The sequence below is a fragment of the Parastagonospora nodorum genome (genome assembly GCF_000146915.1).
Source record: "Parastagonospora nodorum SN15 chromosome Unknown scaffold_9, whole genome shotgun sequence".
Taxonomy (NCBI): domain Eukaryota; kingdom Fungi; phylum Ascomycota; class Dothideomycetes; order Pleosporales; family Phaeosphaeriaceae; genus Parastagonospora; species Parastagonospora nodorum.
Window position 1 is genome coordinate 276,193 of NW_001884557.1, and position 12,805 is coordinate 288,997.

At 51.5% G+C, this 12,805-nt stretch overlaps 7 protein-coding genes across 7 annotated transcripts; 6 read left to right on the forward strand and 1 right to left on the reverse strand.

The window, feature by feature from the left end:
* Positions 1-3,236: 3,236 nt before the first annotated feature.
* On the forward strand, positions 3,237-4,151 carry SNOG_06197 (hypothetical protein; the record flags this gene model as incomplete). Its single annotated transcript, XM_001796527.1, has 3 exons — positions 3,237-3,284; positions 3,455-3,713; positions 3,757-4,151. 3 exons carry the CDS (start codon positions 3,237-3,239, stop codon positions 4,149-4,151), a joined length of 702 nt encoding a protein of 233 aa, XP_001796579.1.
* Positions 4,152-4,194: 43 nt separating this feature from the next.
* Positions 4,195-4,537, forward strand: SNOG_06198 (hypothetical protein; the record flags this gene model as incomplete). Its single annotated transcript, XM_001796528.1, has 2 exons — positions 4,195-4,341; positions 4,427-4,537. The coding sequence occupies 2 exons, from the start codon at positions 4,195-4,197 to the stop codon at positions 4,535-4,537; spliced, it is 258 nt and encodes an 85-aa protein (XP_001796580.1).
* A 352-nt stretch (positions 4,538-4,889) lies between these two features.
* Positions 4,890-9,867, reverse strand: SNOG_06199 (hypothetical protein; the record flags this gene model as incomplete). Its single annotated transcript, XM_001796529.1, has 5 exons — positions 4,890-5,018; positions 5,074-5,365; positions 5,447-6,541; positions 6,589-6,655; positions 6,756-9,867. 5 exons carry the CDS (start codon positions 9,865-9,867, stop codon positions 4,890-4,892), a joined length of 4,695 nt encoding a protein of 1,564 aa, XP_001796581.1.
* SNOG_20067 (hypothetical protein) lies at positions 9,037-9,366 on the forward strand (the record flags this gene model as incomplete). Its single annotated transcript, XM_001796530.1, has 1 exon — positions 9,037-9,366. The coding sequence occupies one exon, from the start codon at positions 9,037-9,039 to the stop codon at positions 9,364-9,366; it is 330 nt and encodes a 109-aa protein (XP_001796582.1).
* A 480-nt stretch (positions 9,868-10,347) lies between the features above and the next one.
* On the forward strand, positions 10,348-10,572 carry SNOG_06200 (hypothetical protein; the record flags this gene model as incomplete). Its single annotated transcript, XM_001796531.1, has 2 exons — positions 10,348-10,387; positions 10,490-10,572. 2 exons carry the CDS (start codon positions 10,348-10,350, stop codon positions 10,570-10,572), a joined length of 123 nt encoding a protein of 40 aa, XP_001796583.1.
* Positions 10,573-11,385: 813 nt separating this feature from the next.
* SNOG_06201 (hypothetical protein) lies at positions 11,386-11,748 on the forward strand (the record flags this gene model as incomplete). Its single annotated transcript, XM_001796532.1, has 2 exons — positions 11,386-11,543; positions 11,709-11,748. The coding sequence occupies 2 exons, from the start codon at positions 11,386-11,388 to the stop codon at positions 11,746-11,748; spliced, it is 198 nt and encodes a 65-aa protein (XP_001796584.1).
* A 500-nt stretch (positions 11,749-12,248) lies between these two features.
* On the forward strand, positions 12,249-12,750 carry SNOG_06202 (hypothetical protein; the record flags this gene model as incomplete). The annotated part of the gene is made up of 2 exons (XM_001796533.1): positions 12,249-12,366; positions 12,455-12,750. 2 exons carry the CDS (start codon positions 12,249-12,251, stop codon positions 12,748-12,750), a joined length of 414 nt encoding a protein of 137 aa, XP_001796585.1.
* Between the last annotated feature and the right edge of the window lie 55 nt (positions 12,751-12,805).

Genomic DNA, 12,805 nt, shown 5'->3' on the forward strand with positions numbered 1-12,805 from the left:
GCACGATTGCTATCGCTGTCATCGTGACGTTGCCAAAACTAAACTCGAAATGAGACGAACGTCGTGGAGTTCTAGTCAGAATCTGGCAAGCTCTTCTTACATACGGCCATGCCTGAGAGTCAACTGCCCGCGGATAGACATGATAGGTCAAGTTTACTCCAACAACCTCCAAAACATAAACCTTCGGCGCCATTTCCCGGTCATCAGTGTTCGCCCGCAATCGGCCGCTCCGCGTTTTCCTAGGCCTGCGCCTTTGCCGTCTCCCCGCTGAACGCAATAGCAAAGGCTATCGGGGATGCGCATCAGCAACCCTTGATAACATGGTGCACCGTTGAGCGATTCAGACACGATGGCTGTGCATAGCCCCTCGCATGCATTTGCTCAAACTATACAGGGTGACTCCCTGTGATGAGCAGACCCATGCATCGCGTGGACAACCTGCGACGCTTTTTGTCTTTGCGTTGTCCTACCACAACACCAGTCGACAATTCCAGAGATGTGGGTGGTACTCTCCATTATTGGGCTGCAGTGCCAGCCGGGCCTTTTCACAGCGCTGAGCCCCTCTTGACTGCATCGCATTCTGGTCATGTGGTCTGCTCGACAATCATGCTTCCTAATCAAGGAAAGAACGGGGTATACGTGCCCACAGTATTGCGCACATTTGTACCCTGCTATATGGTGGTATCTCGGAGATCTCGACGTCGTAAGGCGGCTCGATCAAATTGCTTATGGAACCTTGCGAACAAATGACTTGCCTGTGATCGTCCTAGCTGATCTCTTCTCCGCAAAACGCCTGTGAAACACACCGTATCCAATACCGTCATCTCTTCATCCTCTGCGCTTGCGACACAGCCTACTCACATCAACGTCCAATTAACCTATTCTCGGAGTGCCGAGACTCGTGACAATGTGCGTCAGTGATTCGCGTTCGCGGGAGGAAGCGGCTGGGTATATCGAAAAAGCAATGTCAAATTTCTCCTATCCATCAAGCTCCGCGACGCACGATCTTGGCGGGGTCGCTTTGACAAAGGCGACTTTGTTTCGAGCCTGAGGATCCGAATCAATGGCACGCCCGGCCCGTGCCGGAGCTGTCAAATGAAATGAGAGGCTGCCCCCTCGAATCGAACTCAGCATGCTTGCGAGACCATCGGGCCGACCCCGGACACACTGAGCACCGAAAATGCGGTTTTCGGACGTCTTGGAAGCGGAGGGTCGGACAAGAGGCTCTTGCGATGTCTGAACGATAGTGCTGTAGGCTTGGAATCGTGTGTTGTCGCTGTCCATATCGGGCAAAGAGTGGAGTGGATCGTGAGGTCGCATGTTATGTCAAGAACCTTAGAGAGCCTTGGCATTGTTTCTTGCTTATACGAGCTTACGACTGCCGTCTAGAGCGGATCTCTGGAGCTATCGTTCCGGTATGCGATGCTTACGATTGACGACATTATAAGCTCACTGCACAGCCAATCGATCTTCGGACAGCGATACTTTAAACAACAAGGTCTGGGTTTCACGAGATGTCCCCCCTCCCCCGCTCATGTACCTTGTACATTATTTCTATCTGATGGATTTTGAGTTTCCAAAGACAATGGCCGACGTTGGCAGACCTCTGCATGGGACATTCCGGAGCTCCGCGTGCCCAGCGGAGCTGCCTCCGCCGCTTACCAGAAACTCTATGTGCAGCCGAACCAGGCTCGCGTTCAAATAAGTAGAGCCGAAAACACAATCGTGAAGTGGGTCAAACCCAAATGCAGGTGTGACGTGCATATCTTAGCGTACAGTTGTGCGCGCCGCCGTCGGACCAGCCAGACCAACCCGCAGCGGATATGGTCCTCTTCCGCAACGCCACTGAAGATACTTTCCGAGCAAAAAACCTTCATTAAGGTTGCGGCTGCTCGGCATCTTCTACCAGATACACTTTTCTCGCTCTTCTCTCCGCATTCACATCGAGCCAGCCACGAATTAGGCTATACTCAATCAAGCGGCCCTTTTCTCGGATTGTCGTTGTAAGCTTCCCCGGTGCGCCTTGAAAGGCTTCACTAAGCTGCTCCAGGCCAGGCGAGCTGGGGTCAACTGTTCGATACAATGTAGTTTCGGACCGACCTGTGCGGACTATACAGCTTCTGAAGCGGAAACATTCATTGTTACAATGGCGACGCTGGCCGAGAGAGGCCGTGCGGCCATAAGACGGTATCACATCATGCTCAAAAGCGTCGTTGGCGCGGGGTACTTCACTGAAGTACGCCCATCGCTGTCTATAACTATTCTAATAATAAATTCCCTAAGAAACACGGCCTGCTCGATCGCCTGCTCTATACGCGGACATGCACCCAGGAGGGGTCTCGTGGGCTTTGCAGCTATAACCATGCCCGGGATTCTTACCCACACCACTCAGAAGCCAGCTGCTGAAGATAGCTCAGCCCTGTCCTAGCGGGGAGTCTAGCAACTGCCGCTATTCTCGCTTGAGCATTGACAAGAACTTGCTCAAATGCATCCACAACAAAATTATGATATCTCATCTAATCCTCACCCATGAGCCGGCATTGCAGATCACTGACTCGTCTGCCAATGCCCTGCCTAGGCAGACTCTCCGTATGCCACGTCGCTCGTAATACGGTGCAAGACGTTTTCGACGCGGAGCATGCAGTTGCGAGCCATCTAGGCTACTTCGAAATTCCGGCGTGGCACGGACTTGAGGTTCTACTAACTCCGTCATCCCGCACGAATATGGCCAAGTCACTTACCGTCACTGCAGGAGTGGGACGGGTTTGAGATTGATGAAGATGATGGAGGAGACATATCTCTTACTGATGATTACGTACAGGCAGTTTTAATTCAGTTCTAACATGATCAGAAGTTTAATAAGGCTTTAGAAGCTTACTTGCAGTAGTTAATTGATTAAATAAGAATCTATCTTGCGAATGTAAATACTATCATATATGCAAAGTAACGCTCTAATGCTTATAATATTATAAGACAATAACACACTAGTAGCGAACGAGATCTTATAGTACTCGCTCTCCGAGATTGAGAAGAGATGGTTGTAGCACTACGCAATTAGATAGCTTCGCTCAATAATAGCAATCAAGCTCCCTCACACTCCACACAGCCTAGCGCAATAGGCAGCGGACGATCATGGCACCTGATACAGACAAGCTACTTACTACTGTTCTGCTTACATTTGCTAACCTAAATATGACATAAGACAGCCAGTTGTCTTGACGCCTGAGCAATTCATCATGGAGTCCTTTGTAGGAGTTAAGCAATACTACGAGAGCATTAGCAACGTCTGACGTCAAGTCGTTAAGCGCTTAGACAGTATAGACAAGAAGAGGCGATGGAATGCTGTCGGAGAGTTCTTCGCGTGGAGAAGACTCCAAACACCCGAGTTTCCTCGCATGAGCAAGACAGCAAAAGGCGAAACAGCCTTCCAGTTAGCCAGAGTATTGTACAATAGTGGCCGCATCACACTAGATTGTCCACCACTTCCTGCTCCCGCTCCCGCTTCAGCCTCTGTAGCTTCAGCGCCGTTGTCTACTTTTGCGACTTCAACGTCATCGTCTACTTCTGTGACTTGGATGCCAGCAGGCCCCGCGCCCTCGCCCTTGCCTTCGGCTCCCAGAGATTCAGCGCCATTGTCTACTTCTGTGACTTCAAGACCAGCAAGGTCTGCGCTCTCGCCGTTGGCTTTGGCTTCCACAGGATTGTCGACGGCAGTCACCTCAGGACCTCCAGTCTCCACACCGGCAGCTCAAACAGGACTGGAAATGCCAGCCAACGCCGTTGTACACGCCGACAAAGGCAAAGGGAAGGCGATAAACCGCACGCTTCGCACACGGTGCGCCGTTACATACAACCTGTTTGCCGACACTGGCGATGATGGCGATGATGGCGATGACGGTAGACAGGTAGCTGGCCCATCGACGACGACCACTAAGCGAGCACGTCCAGTTATACAGGACTCTGAGGATGACGACGAAGAGTACGCTGGAAAGACCCCTGTACTGCAAACCGCGAAGAAGCGCCAGCGCACTGGTGCCAGTGACAAGACGGTGCCGACGCCGTCTGAGACAACATCTGGAGAGAGCAACCTTGCATATCGCCTCCGCGTTCTGCCGCATACACTAATCCTATATTACAAACGACGGCGCTGAAGGCGACCTGCGGCTGATTCTGCCAATACCGGTACCAGACAGGATGGTCGACATTCTCGTAGTACAACGATCCGGTCAATCGTTGTTAGCAGTCGCAGATTTGCTACAATACAATGCTCAGGTTCCGTTAGACAGCACAATGCTAGCGTACACCGAGGCGGAGAAAGCACTGAAGGCTCTTACTGGCACAGTTGGCTTAACCAAGATTCGTAGCAAGAGTTGTAAGTCAATTCTAAGATACTGAATGCAGAGAATGTAGCACTAATACAACATAGTTGTCTCCCGCGAAGTCGCCTATGAATACGCACGTCATCGAGGATTTGCAGCACTGGTTGACCGAGTTGATCAAATCCTTGACGAACACAATGCACCGCGAGAAGCTTTGAGGCAAGGGCTAATATGGGATACAATTCTATGGTCAGACACTACTTCTAAACAGAATTGGAAGCGGCGTCTACAGTCTTTGCATCTGAAGAGTCGAGGATGGATGCACACTCAGCGTATTCCTCTCGTTTGCTGGCATTGTCGACTTATCTTGCTTGGACCAGATAACTACTATCGGCATCAGGAAGCGAAACATCGAGGCTAAAACTGTATCTAGTACATGGTGGTTTTTGGTTGGGTCCTGACATGATTGGAAGTTCAACAAGACATTGGAAGCTTATTTGAAGTAATTATTCAATCAGTCAAGAATCTATCTTGCGAATGCAAATGCTATCATATATGCCAAGTGATACTCTAATGCTTACAAGGTCGTGACAGGAGCACCAGAAGTGGCTGCGCCATCACGCTGTCGTCCCTGCAATCGTCCACCTCTTGGGCCACCTCTTCCGCCTCGGTGACCTCTTCCCCTCCCCCGTCCACGGTCTGTACCGTCTTGTTTAGGCGTAGTCTTCGAAGCTGACGCAGGTCCTTGGCTCACATCCCTACTCTGCTTTCCTCGATCGCCATCCGCTTCCCCATCTTTCTTGCCTTTGCCTCCTCTTCCTCCACGAGGTTTACTTCGTCCACGTGCAGCGTTGCGCACAGCGCGTTCCTCAGCTCGCTTGCGCTGTTCCTCTTCTTGGATGACTCGCTTGCTTTCCTCGTCCCACCATGCTTGGAATTCTTGTTCTTGTTGAATTTCCTGCAAGCTGCGCTTCGCTGCTGCATCGCGGATCGACATCTTTTCTGCTTCTTGCAACGAGAGGATCTCCATCATGCTGAGGTTCTGGCTGGGAGATGAAGGGGAATGTTGTGGTAGGGGTATGTGACGAACTGATCGTGGAGTGGGTATCGGGTCCGTTGAGACAGACATGCCCCTCTCATTAGCAGCTGGACGATTCGGCGATGCTGCACCAGCTACTTCTGCGTTGGCTTGCGATGTAGAGCGCTTGCCCTTCTGCTTAGATCCTGCTCCATTATTGGCAATGGTTTGTCGCATCGTAAGCTGAGGTGCGCTTGGCGCTCGCGAAGCTTGAGGCGAGGCTTTTGGCGAAGGCTGTGGTGCTGGAGCGACAACAGGAGTAACACTGGGCTTGCGATGCGAGGCTGCTTGCCATGGAGACACGACGGGAAATGCTGCTTGTGGTTTCTCAATGGGGCTACCAAGTTGCTGAGCTTGCTGTAACCGCTTACGTTCCTTTTGTGACAACTTGGCGTGGGAGGCTGCCGCTCTCTGCTCACTCTCCTTGCGAGACAGACCCAAAGTCAGATTCGATGGGGTAGATGTGGAGGTTTGGGCCATGATATCCTTCAGGTCGAGCTTGGCACCTGATAGTGCTGCAGTGCCCCACGGCTGTCCGGGCTGGCGTGGCGCTTGAACTACAGGCGGAGGCAGAGGGCTGACAGACTGAAGAGGAATGTCCATGTCCTTGCCGAACCCGCCAGGCGAGGTTCTACTCCCGGTTTGCGTTGAAGCCGCCCAAGACGCTTCTGGGGATCCAATTGGTGTCTCAACTCGGCTTGTCTCAGTAGAACGCTTCGTAAACTGTGGAGGCTTGATCTTCTCTTGCAGACGCTCTTCATCATCCTCCCCGTCCGACATTTCAAACATGAGGTCTTGAACCGAGCTTTTGCCCTTCAGTGCCGGAGTTAGAGCAGGGCTCTTCATCTCCTTCGATGCTCGCCTATTCGTGCGTTGCCGCAGAGGAGATGCAGCGACTTCTTCCAAACTTTGTGCTCTGAAGGAGGATGACAACCCATCGGTGTCAGCATACTTGTTCGAAAGTACGATAGCATCGACTTTGGCGCGCCTGGACCTTTCAATCTTCTCAGCGAGTTCTGGATAGCGGTCAAAGAGCACAGCCTCAGCACGGCCACTTCTGGCAAATGGCAAGTATGCGAGCTGATTATCGTGTGCGACCTGGTTTAGTTCCAAGAGAAGATCCTCGTCAAGCTCGTCCAAAGACCTAGATGGGTGTCAGATGTCATCAATCACATGGTGAAATGTACTTACCCGTTCTGCATTACTGCCTCTAAGCTCAAGCAGACGTACTCTAGAGCAGCGTCTTTGAACTCGGCGACTGAACTTGGTGCGACTGCCGTGAGCAGAGAAGAGACATTTCGAGCGTTGACTGATATTTGATTAGTTACTGCTCTACTTCCTGCCGTAAAACAGCTTACCATAGCGACCGATCAGCCTTTGACAAACCTGTGTGAGACGATCAAGCATAAGCTCGTTTGCAACTGACATGACATCCATCACATGGTCGAGCAGCTCGTCAAGTGCCAGTAGATCATTGAGATCTTCACTCGTAACGTCTTCGAAGATCTCTTCTCCGGCATCGGTGTATAAATGGCGGACGACAAGTTCAAACAAATGAGTCTCAACATGCGACAAATCGATGTGGACGATAGATGACTCCTCAGTGCGTCGTCCAGCGAGCCATTGCCCTCCAGCCATACCTCTGAAGAGTCCCTCGAAGAAAGGGCAACGCTGACAGATGATGTCTGAATGTAACAGCATCTCGCCATCAGCAAGATCGACTATAACATCACCACTTGCGAAGAAGCTCGGTTCCTTGATTGCTATTTCCAAATCCATATGAAGCGACCTGCGCGGGCTGACCATTTGTCGGACGGCTGGTTCGAGCTGCTTCATCTCCAGCCGGGATGCCACTTTCAGGAGTTCCGTGCGGACCGTGCGATACCTGTACGCTAGGGTGGGATAGTGCCGTGTAACATTCCAGAAGTCAACTAGAGAGTCCGTGTACACGTAGAGAACAAGATTGAAGATGGTCAGGAAGTCCAGGCCATGGAAAAGAATAAGAGTTTCGTTACCGGTCTTCCTAATCGTCAACAGATCTGGTATTACGGTCTCCGTTTCTTGTGCACGGAAGTCAAGCATAGCTTGTCGGAAGACGCGGGATCGTCCCGAGAGCATAAAGTCGTGGAGCGGAATGTGAACATCTGAAGTAGTGGTACCAACGGCTATGTCGTAAGTGCGTTCTGCGGAGGACTGTTGCAAAATATCCGTAACCTCTTGCTCCAGATCCTTGGACCTCAGTGCACGCTTGCGAAGAGCTTGAGTATCTGTGCGGCGAGTCCAGAAGCGAGGTTCGGGATCATCGTCGTCAGAAGTTTCCTCGTAGTTCTTCATGTCATGAAACGAGAGCAGCGGCGACAAGTTGTCCCACAGGCTGGGCTCGTCCACACCGATTTGGTTCCTGGTGACATCGCAATCTTTTCGTATTGCGGCATAGGCGCCAAATGCTGATGCACGTACCGCGACCACCCTCGTCAGCCCAGGTACACGCTGGAACTTGTAATCTTTAGGCTTGATCTCTGCTGCACCCGTAATATTCGCATTCTTGATGGTTGCTCTCTTTGTACGTCTCCATACGCTACCCACATCAGTGGTGAGAATGATGGAGCCGTCTTGGTCCACGCCGACATCTCTTGCTGCCATGTGGCTCTTTTGCGAAGACCATATCCGATAGGGTGCGGAAAGAGCTCCACGTATCTGCTTAGGATTGGTTGTGGATGTACTCACATCTTGCGAGCCCTCAACGCGTCGACTTACGGCCACAGTGAAGACCTCCCCAGAAGTGGATAGTGCACATATGGTGTCACCTCCAGAGGTGATCTTCTTGATCTTGTTTGGCGTGGTATCATACTTTGTAGTCAGCCAGCTTTCTTTCAGAAAGTTGCTGGTGAAGCCGTCTAGAGGGAAGCTGAGCTTGGCGTATCCATAATTTGCAAACACCCAAACCTCACGATTCTCAAGAAGACAAATCGAGGCACCGTCTATAGCCGAGACCGATAGAATGGGGCTAGAAAACAAAGATGCGGCGATCCTGCGCGGAATGACCTGTGTCTCGAGCGAGCGTGCGTCCGAGTCTACTATGCCTAACTGGCCTTCGTTCTTGCCGAATGTGTACAGAGAGGTAGTCGTGTGCACCACGGAGTGAATGCGGGAGGCAGCAATGCCGGCGACAACCTCACGCTTCAGGGGTCCAAAGATTTGCCTTGGAATCGTGGATATAGGATCGTCATCTTTCAGAGCAGGTTTCGGCAGAGCGTATCCAAGCTGACCAAAAGCATTGTTACCCCATGAGTAGATTTCGCCGTCATCGGTGACCGCTAACGTATGGTTCTGACCTAGGGACACGGCAGCTACCTTCCTCTGGCTGAGGCCACCACCCTCTATGCATGTAAATTGATACCTCGTCATCTCGGTACCAGTTCCAAGGCGGCCGCCAGGGCCGTGTCCACACATGTAGAGGTTTGACACCGGATCGGTGGTTAGAACGGCCGTATGCAGTTTAGACATCTGAACGTCCTGTATCACAAGTGGAGTGTTGCGGATATGGATCGGCAGCTCTACGATGCCCTTTGGCTGTAAGAAACCAGAGTCTTGAGGTGGCAAGCCCATAGACACACCATACTGGCTCTGTCGCTCCCGATGCTCCCTATAGAACCTCTGAAGGAGGTGATCTGGTCGTCTGAGGACGATGCGCTCGGGGAACTGCCGATCATCCTGGTCGCCAAAACCAAGTGTGACGTTCTTGTTACTCCCGAACGTGTAGACTTCGTCGCCATTGAGCAGTACAGGCGGGGTTATCAGCCGCTTGCGCATTTCATCGTCGACATCGCCGCTGTCTCCGTGCGCCATCTCATCATCGGAGTCCATGTCGTTAAGCGGCGACTCGTCTGGTCTCAGCGTCCGATCCTTGATGGTCATTGCAAACAAATCCAGGGGACCATAACCCTCCTTGTCTTTGATCTTCACTAGGCCCCGCGCATGCTGATTGAACCCAGCAGAGCCATGGCCCAGTATATCTGACGTGTCACGGTTCAGAATCAAGCGAGCGATGGCGATGTTGCCGAAATAGAAGGCCCTGTGAAGCGCAGTCCAGCCGTTCTCTGCGTCCTGTATGTACAGATCTGCCCACGGGTGCTCAAGAAGGGCCTGCGCAAAGTCTACGGCACTTTCAGCTGTAGACGATGCGGCATGATGCAAGATGGTCATGCCAGTCGCATCGCGACTGTTTATGTCGGCGCGACTGATGGATGCAGTCGCAGCCAGCCCTGTCTTCCGACCCTTTCCACCAATTACAGGTGACGCGTTATAGCTTCCTGGACTGCCGTTCACCGCTGTTGCGTGTATGCCGCCCTGCCATCCCGCCAGATTCTTCGGTGTTGCCCCTCGGCCTGTATGCGTGGTGGTCGAGAGAACATGCCGGAAATTGTCGACATCATCTTCGAGGAAGTATTTCCAGAGATATCCGCTCATGTGCCGAGAGTGATATGGAGTATCCGAAACTTCTACAGGTAACACCTCGCCTCAACCTCCAAGGGCCGAAGCGTGTTTAAAGGTGCTGGCTGCGAAGCTGTGGAAGACTCCAGGGGAAGGAGCGCCGGACGCGACTGGTCGGCGATGCGTGTGGCTCAGAAGAGTATGAGCTGATAGACGGTGGGCGACGATGTAGATGTGGCGCTATGTGTGCGAGTGCGCGAATTGAGCAGAGTGGCAAGGACTGAAGTGAGTCTCTCAGTCGAGTGCTTCGCAGGTACGGTGTCGGAGGGGTGGCAAATAGTCGCTAGGAGCAGGCGCTGTATTATCTGAGATAGGCAATTGCTTACGAGAGTGTGGTGGGGAGGCGCAATCGGATACAGTGTGCGTGGTATATTCAACGGTGTGCGGGATCGATGACGAAGTCGAGGAGCCGAGGCGAGCTTGCTCGTGGCGTCTCTCTGCGTATTGCGAGTCACAATGAGTCAGGATATCGCTATGGTGTGTCCTAAATCTTCCGGTAAGTGGTAAGTGCGACACAGACTTCACTCATATATCTTCATCGGCGTGCGGCTCGGGAGAGTAATACTTGATTGTGGTGGGGTGTCTACGATGCCTCCAGATGATTCCAACCAATCAAGATCGAGTGCTGGCGACACGAGCTGCTCTCGCAGGTCAGCATCACGACGTTGGAATGCGAACTAATATGACCACCGAAAACAGATCGAGGTCATGAGGAGGGCGACCTCGGCATTGCGCGGCACGACGCGTTGAGGTCTGAAGTCGGCGATGTGTTGGGGAAGGTTCTACCTTTATATATACTGCATGGATTAGCGGTGAGCACCGACTCGGCGAACGTCCAGCGAACCACCACGTCGTGTCATCCTGCAGCTGAATCACAACATCGTCTTTGAGCCGCTGGCTTCGGGGCTGCGACTCCTACTGTCTCACAATCTCAAGTAGACGTTCAATTCTCGTCGATTTCAGTATAACCACGCTTACCATGATCTCTCGAAATGGGCGCGAGAGGACAGTGCAAAATTCAGTAAGAGGAACAAGAACAAGAACAATTTTGGAAATGCCCGAAATGACATCTCTATTTGCGAGTTTTCTCGTTGCTTTTACAACGAAAAAAATCTTAGGTACTCGTCTTCTTACAAATTTTCTCACCTACCTTCTATGTCATGGTTCTCCACTACGCACTGCGACCATAGCCACAAAGTTCTTCCTCATTCCCCATCATAATCTCATCCGCACAAACGAAAACTCTACTAAAACTGCATTTACAATCTGTGCTTCCAAACTTCGGTCCTCCATCCCGCCAACACCACAGCGTACCGCAGAACCCAAGCCAATCCACGAATCAAGCCCACCCAACAATCTTCTATATAAAAAAAAAGAAATGATCACCCCTCCCCATTTGTATGCACACAACACAAAGTAAACCTTTACGTCTTACACCTACTTCCAAAGTTCCACACCACACAAATCTTAACATCTCCGTCTACTTTTCCCTAAATGAACCCCTGCCACCTCACCCTCGCCCTCCTCCTCTTCATCCTCGCCCCCACCCACGCAATGCGCAACATCATCAATCCCAAGAAATCCCACGCCGGCGAAAAGTGCCGCAAACACGACATGTCGGATTGTTCGTGGTACAGGGAACATCGTCCGCAGTAAGTGAAACGTCGTTGATGATGATGGTGGAAGGAAGGGGGTATATACGGGAAGGGATGTGGGCTAATTCATTCAGGGTTAGGAATTTTGAAGGGTGGAAGGGTAGGAAGTATAGGCCACGTGGGTGGGCGTGGACGGGGGAGTTGCCTGCTTATGATGGGTAGGGTATGGGAAGTTTGGAGTAGAGATCAGATGGGTGAATAGTACATACGAGTTGCGAAGTTTGGATATGCAGTGTTTTTCTTTGTTCTTCTCAAGCTGTAGTTTATTATGAATCTGCTATGAGTGTGTGATGAGTGCGTGTGTGTATCTTCACGACTTCATTGCACCCCAGATCTACTTCATGGAGTGTTTGAAGGTATACAGGCTCCGTAATCCTCCCTCGATATTATTATCCTAAAACAAAAGGGTCTTGTATGTGTGTCTGGTATACTATACTCCTAGCGCCCAACCCATCCCTCTCCTCTGATCAACAATTCATATAATTCATAGATTTTACTAATTCACATAATTTACATAACCTCACGCGGAAACTACAGTATAGTGAGGGGAATCCCGATATGCTACCACGTCTCCATCCTCCTTTAGTTCCCCTCTATTTCCCAGGCCTATTTTCTCAGAAGTATAAATTCCCTCCAAATCCGCCTTCCATTCAAACATCATCCACTCACACTTCACAATACTAAGACACAATATTTACGAAAATGAAGCTCCAACTCTCCGCCCTCCTCCCCTTCCTCGCTGCCAGCACCGCGCTGGCCAAGCACACCCCCGTCATCCTCCCCAAGGAAATGTGCACCGTGATCGGTGCTAGGCGATGTGGTGCGTATTTCCCCATATCTTGACCATCCCCCTTACTCCTTCATTCTTCCGCTCTAGTTCGATAGTACTAACAAGTAAATGCATGCAGTCCGACAAGGCGCGTTCGAAAACCGGCGCTGGGTGATTCGCGACTGCGACTACAAGGGCGACGACCGCGTGTTTGAGATTTGTCCGGGCGGGTGTAAGTGCTTCCTTCTTCCCTTTCCCTCCCTTCTTCCTGCTGTAAATGTGTATGGAGATGGTGATGAAGAGATGGGAGCTTTTGCTGATGTGTGTACAGGCGCCATGGAGCCGTATGGCTTCGTCAGGTGCGTCAGTCCTGAGACGCAGACGACGACAAATTTCCATCATAACGGGATCAACGATGAATGGGGCCATGATTAAGCAGCCAGTCAAGCCGTCTGATAAGCCAACACTACAAGGGATTGGGAGGCGTGGT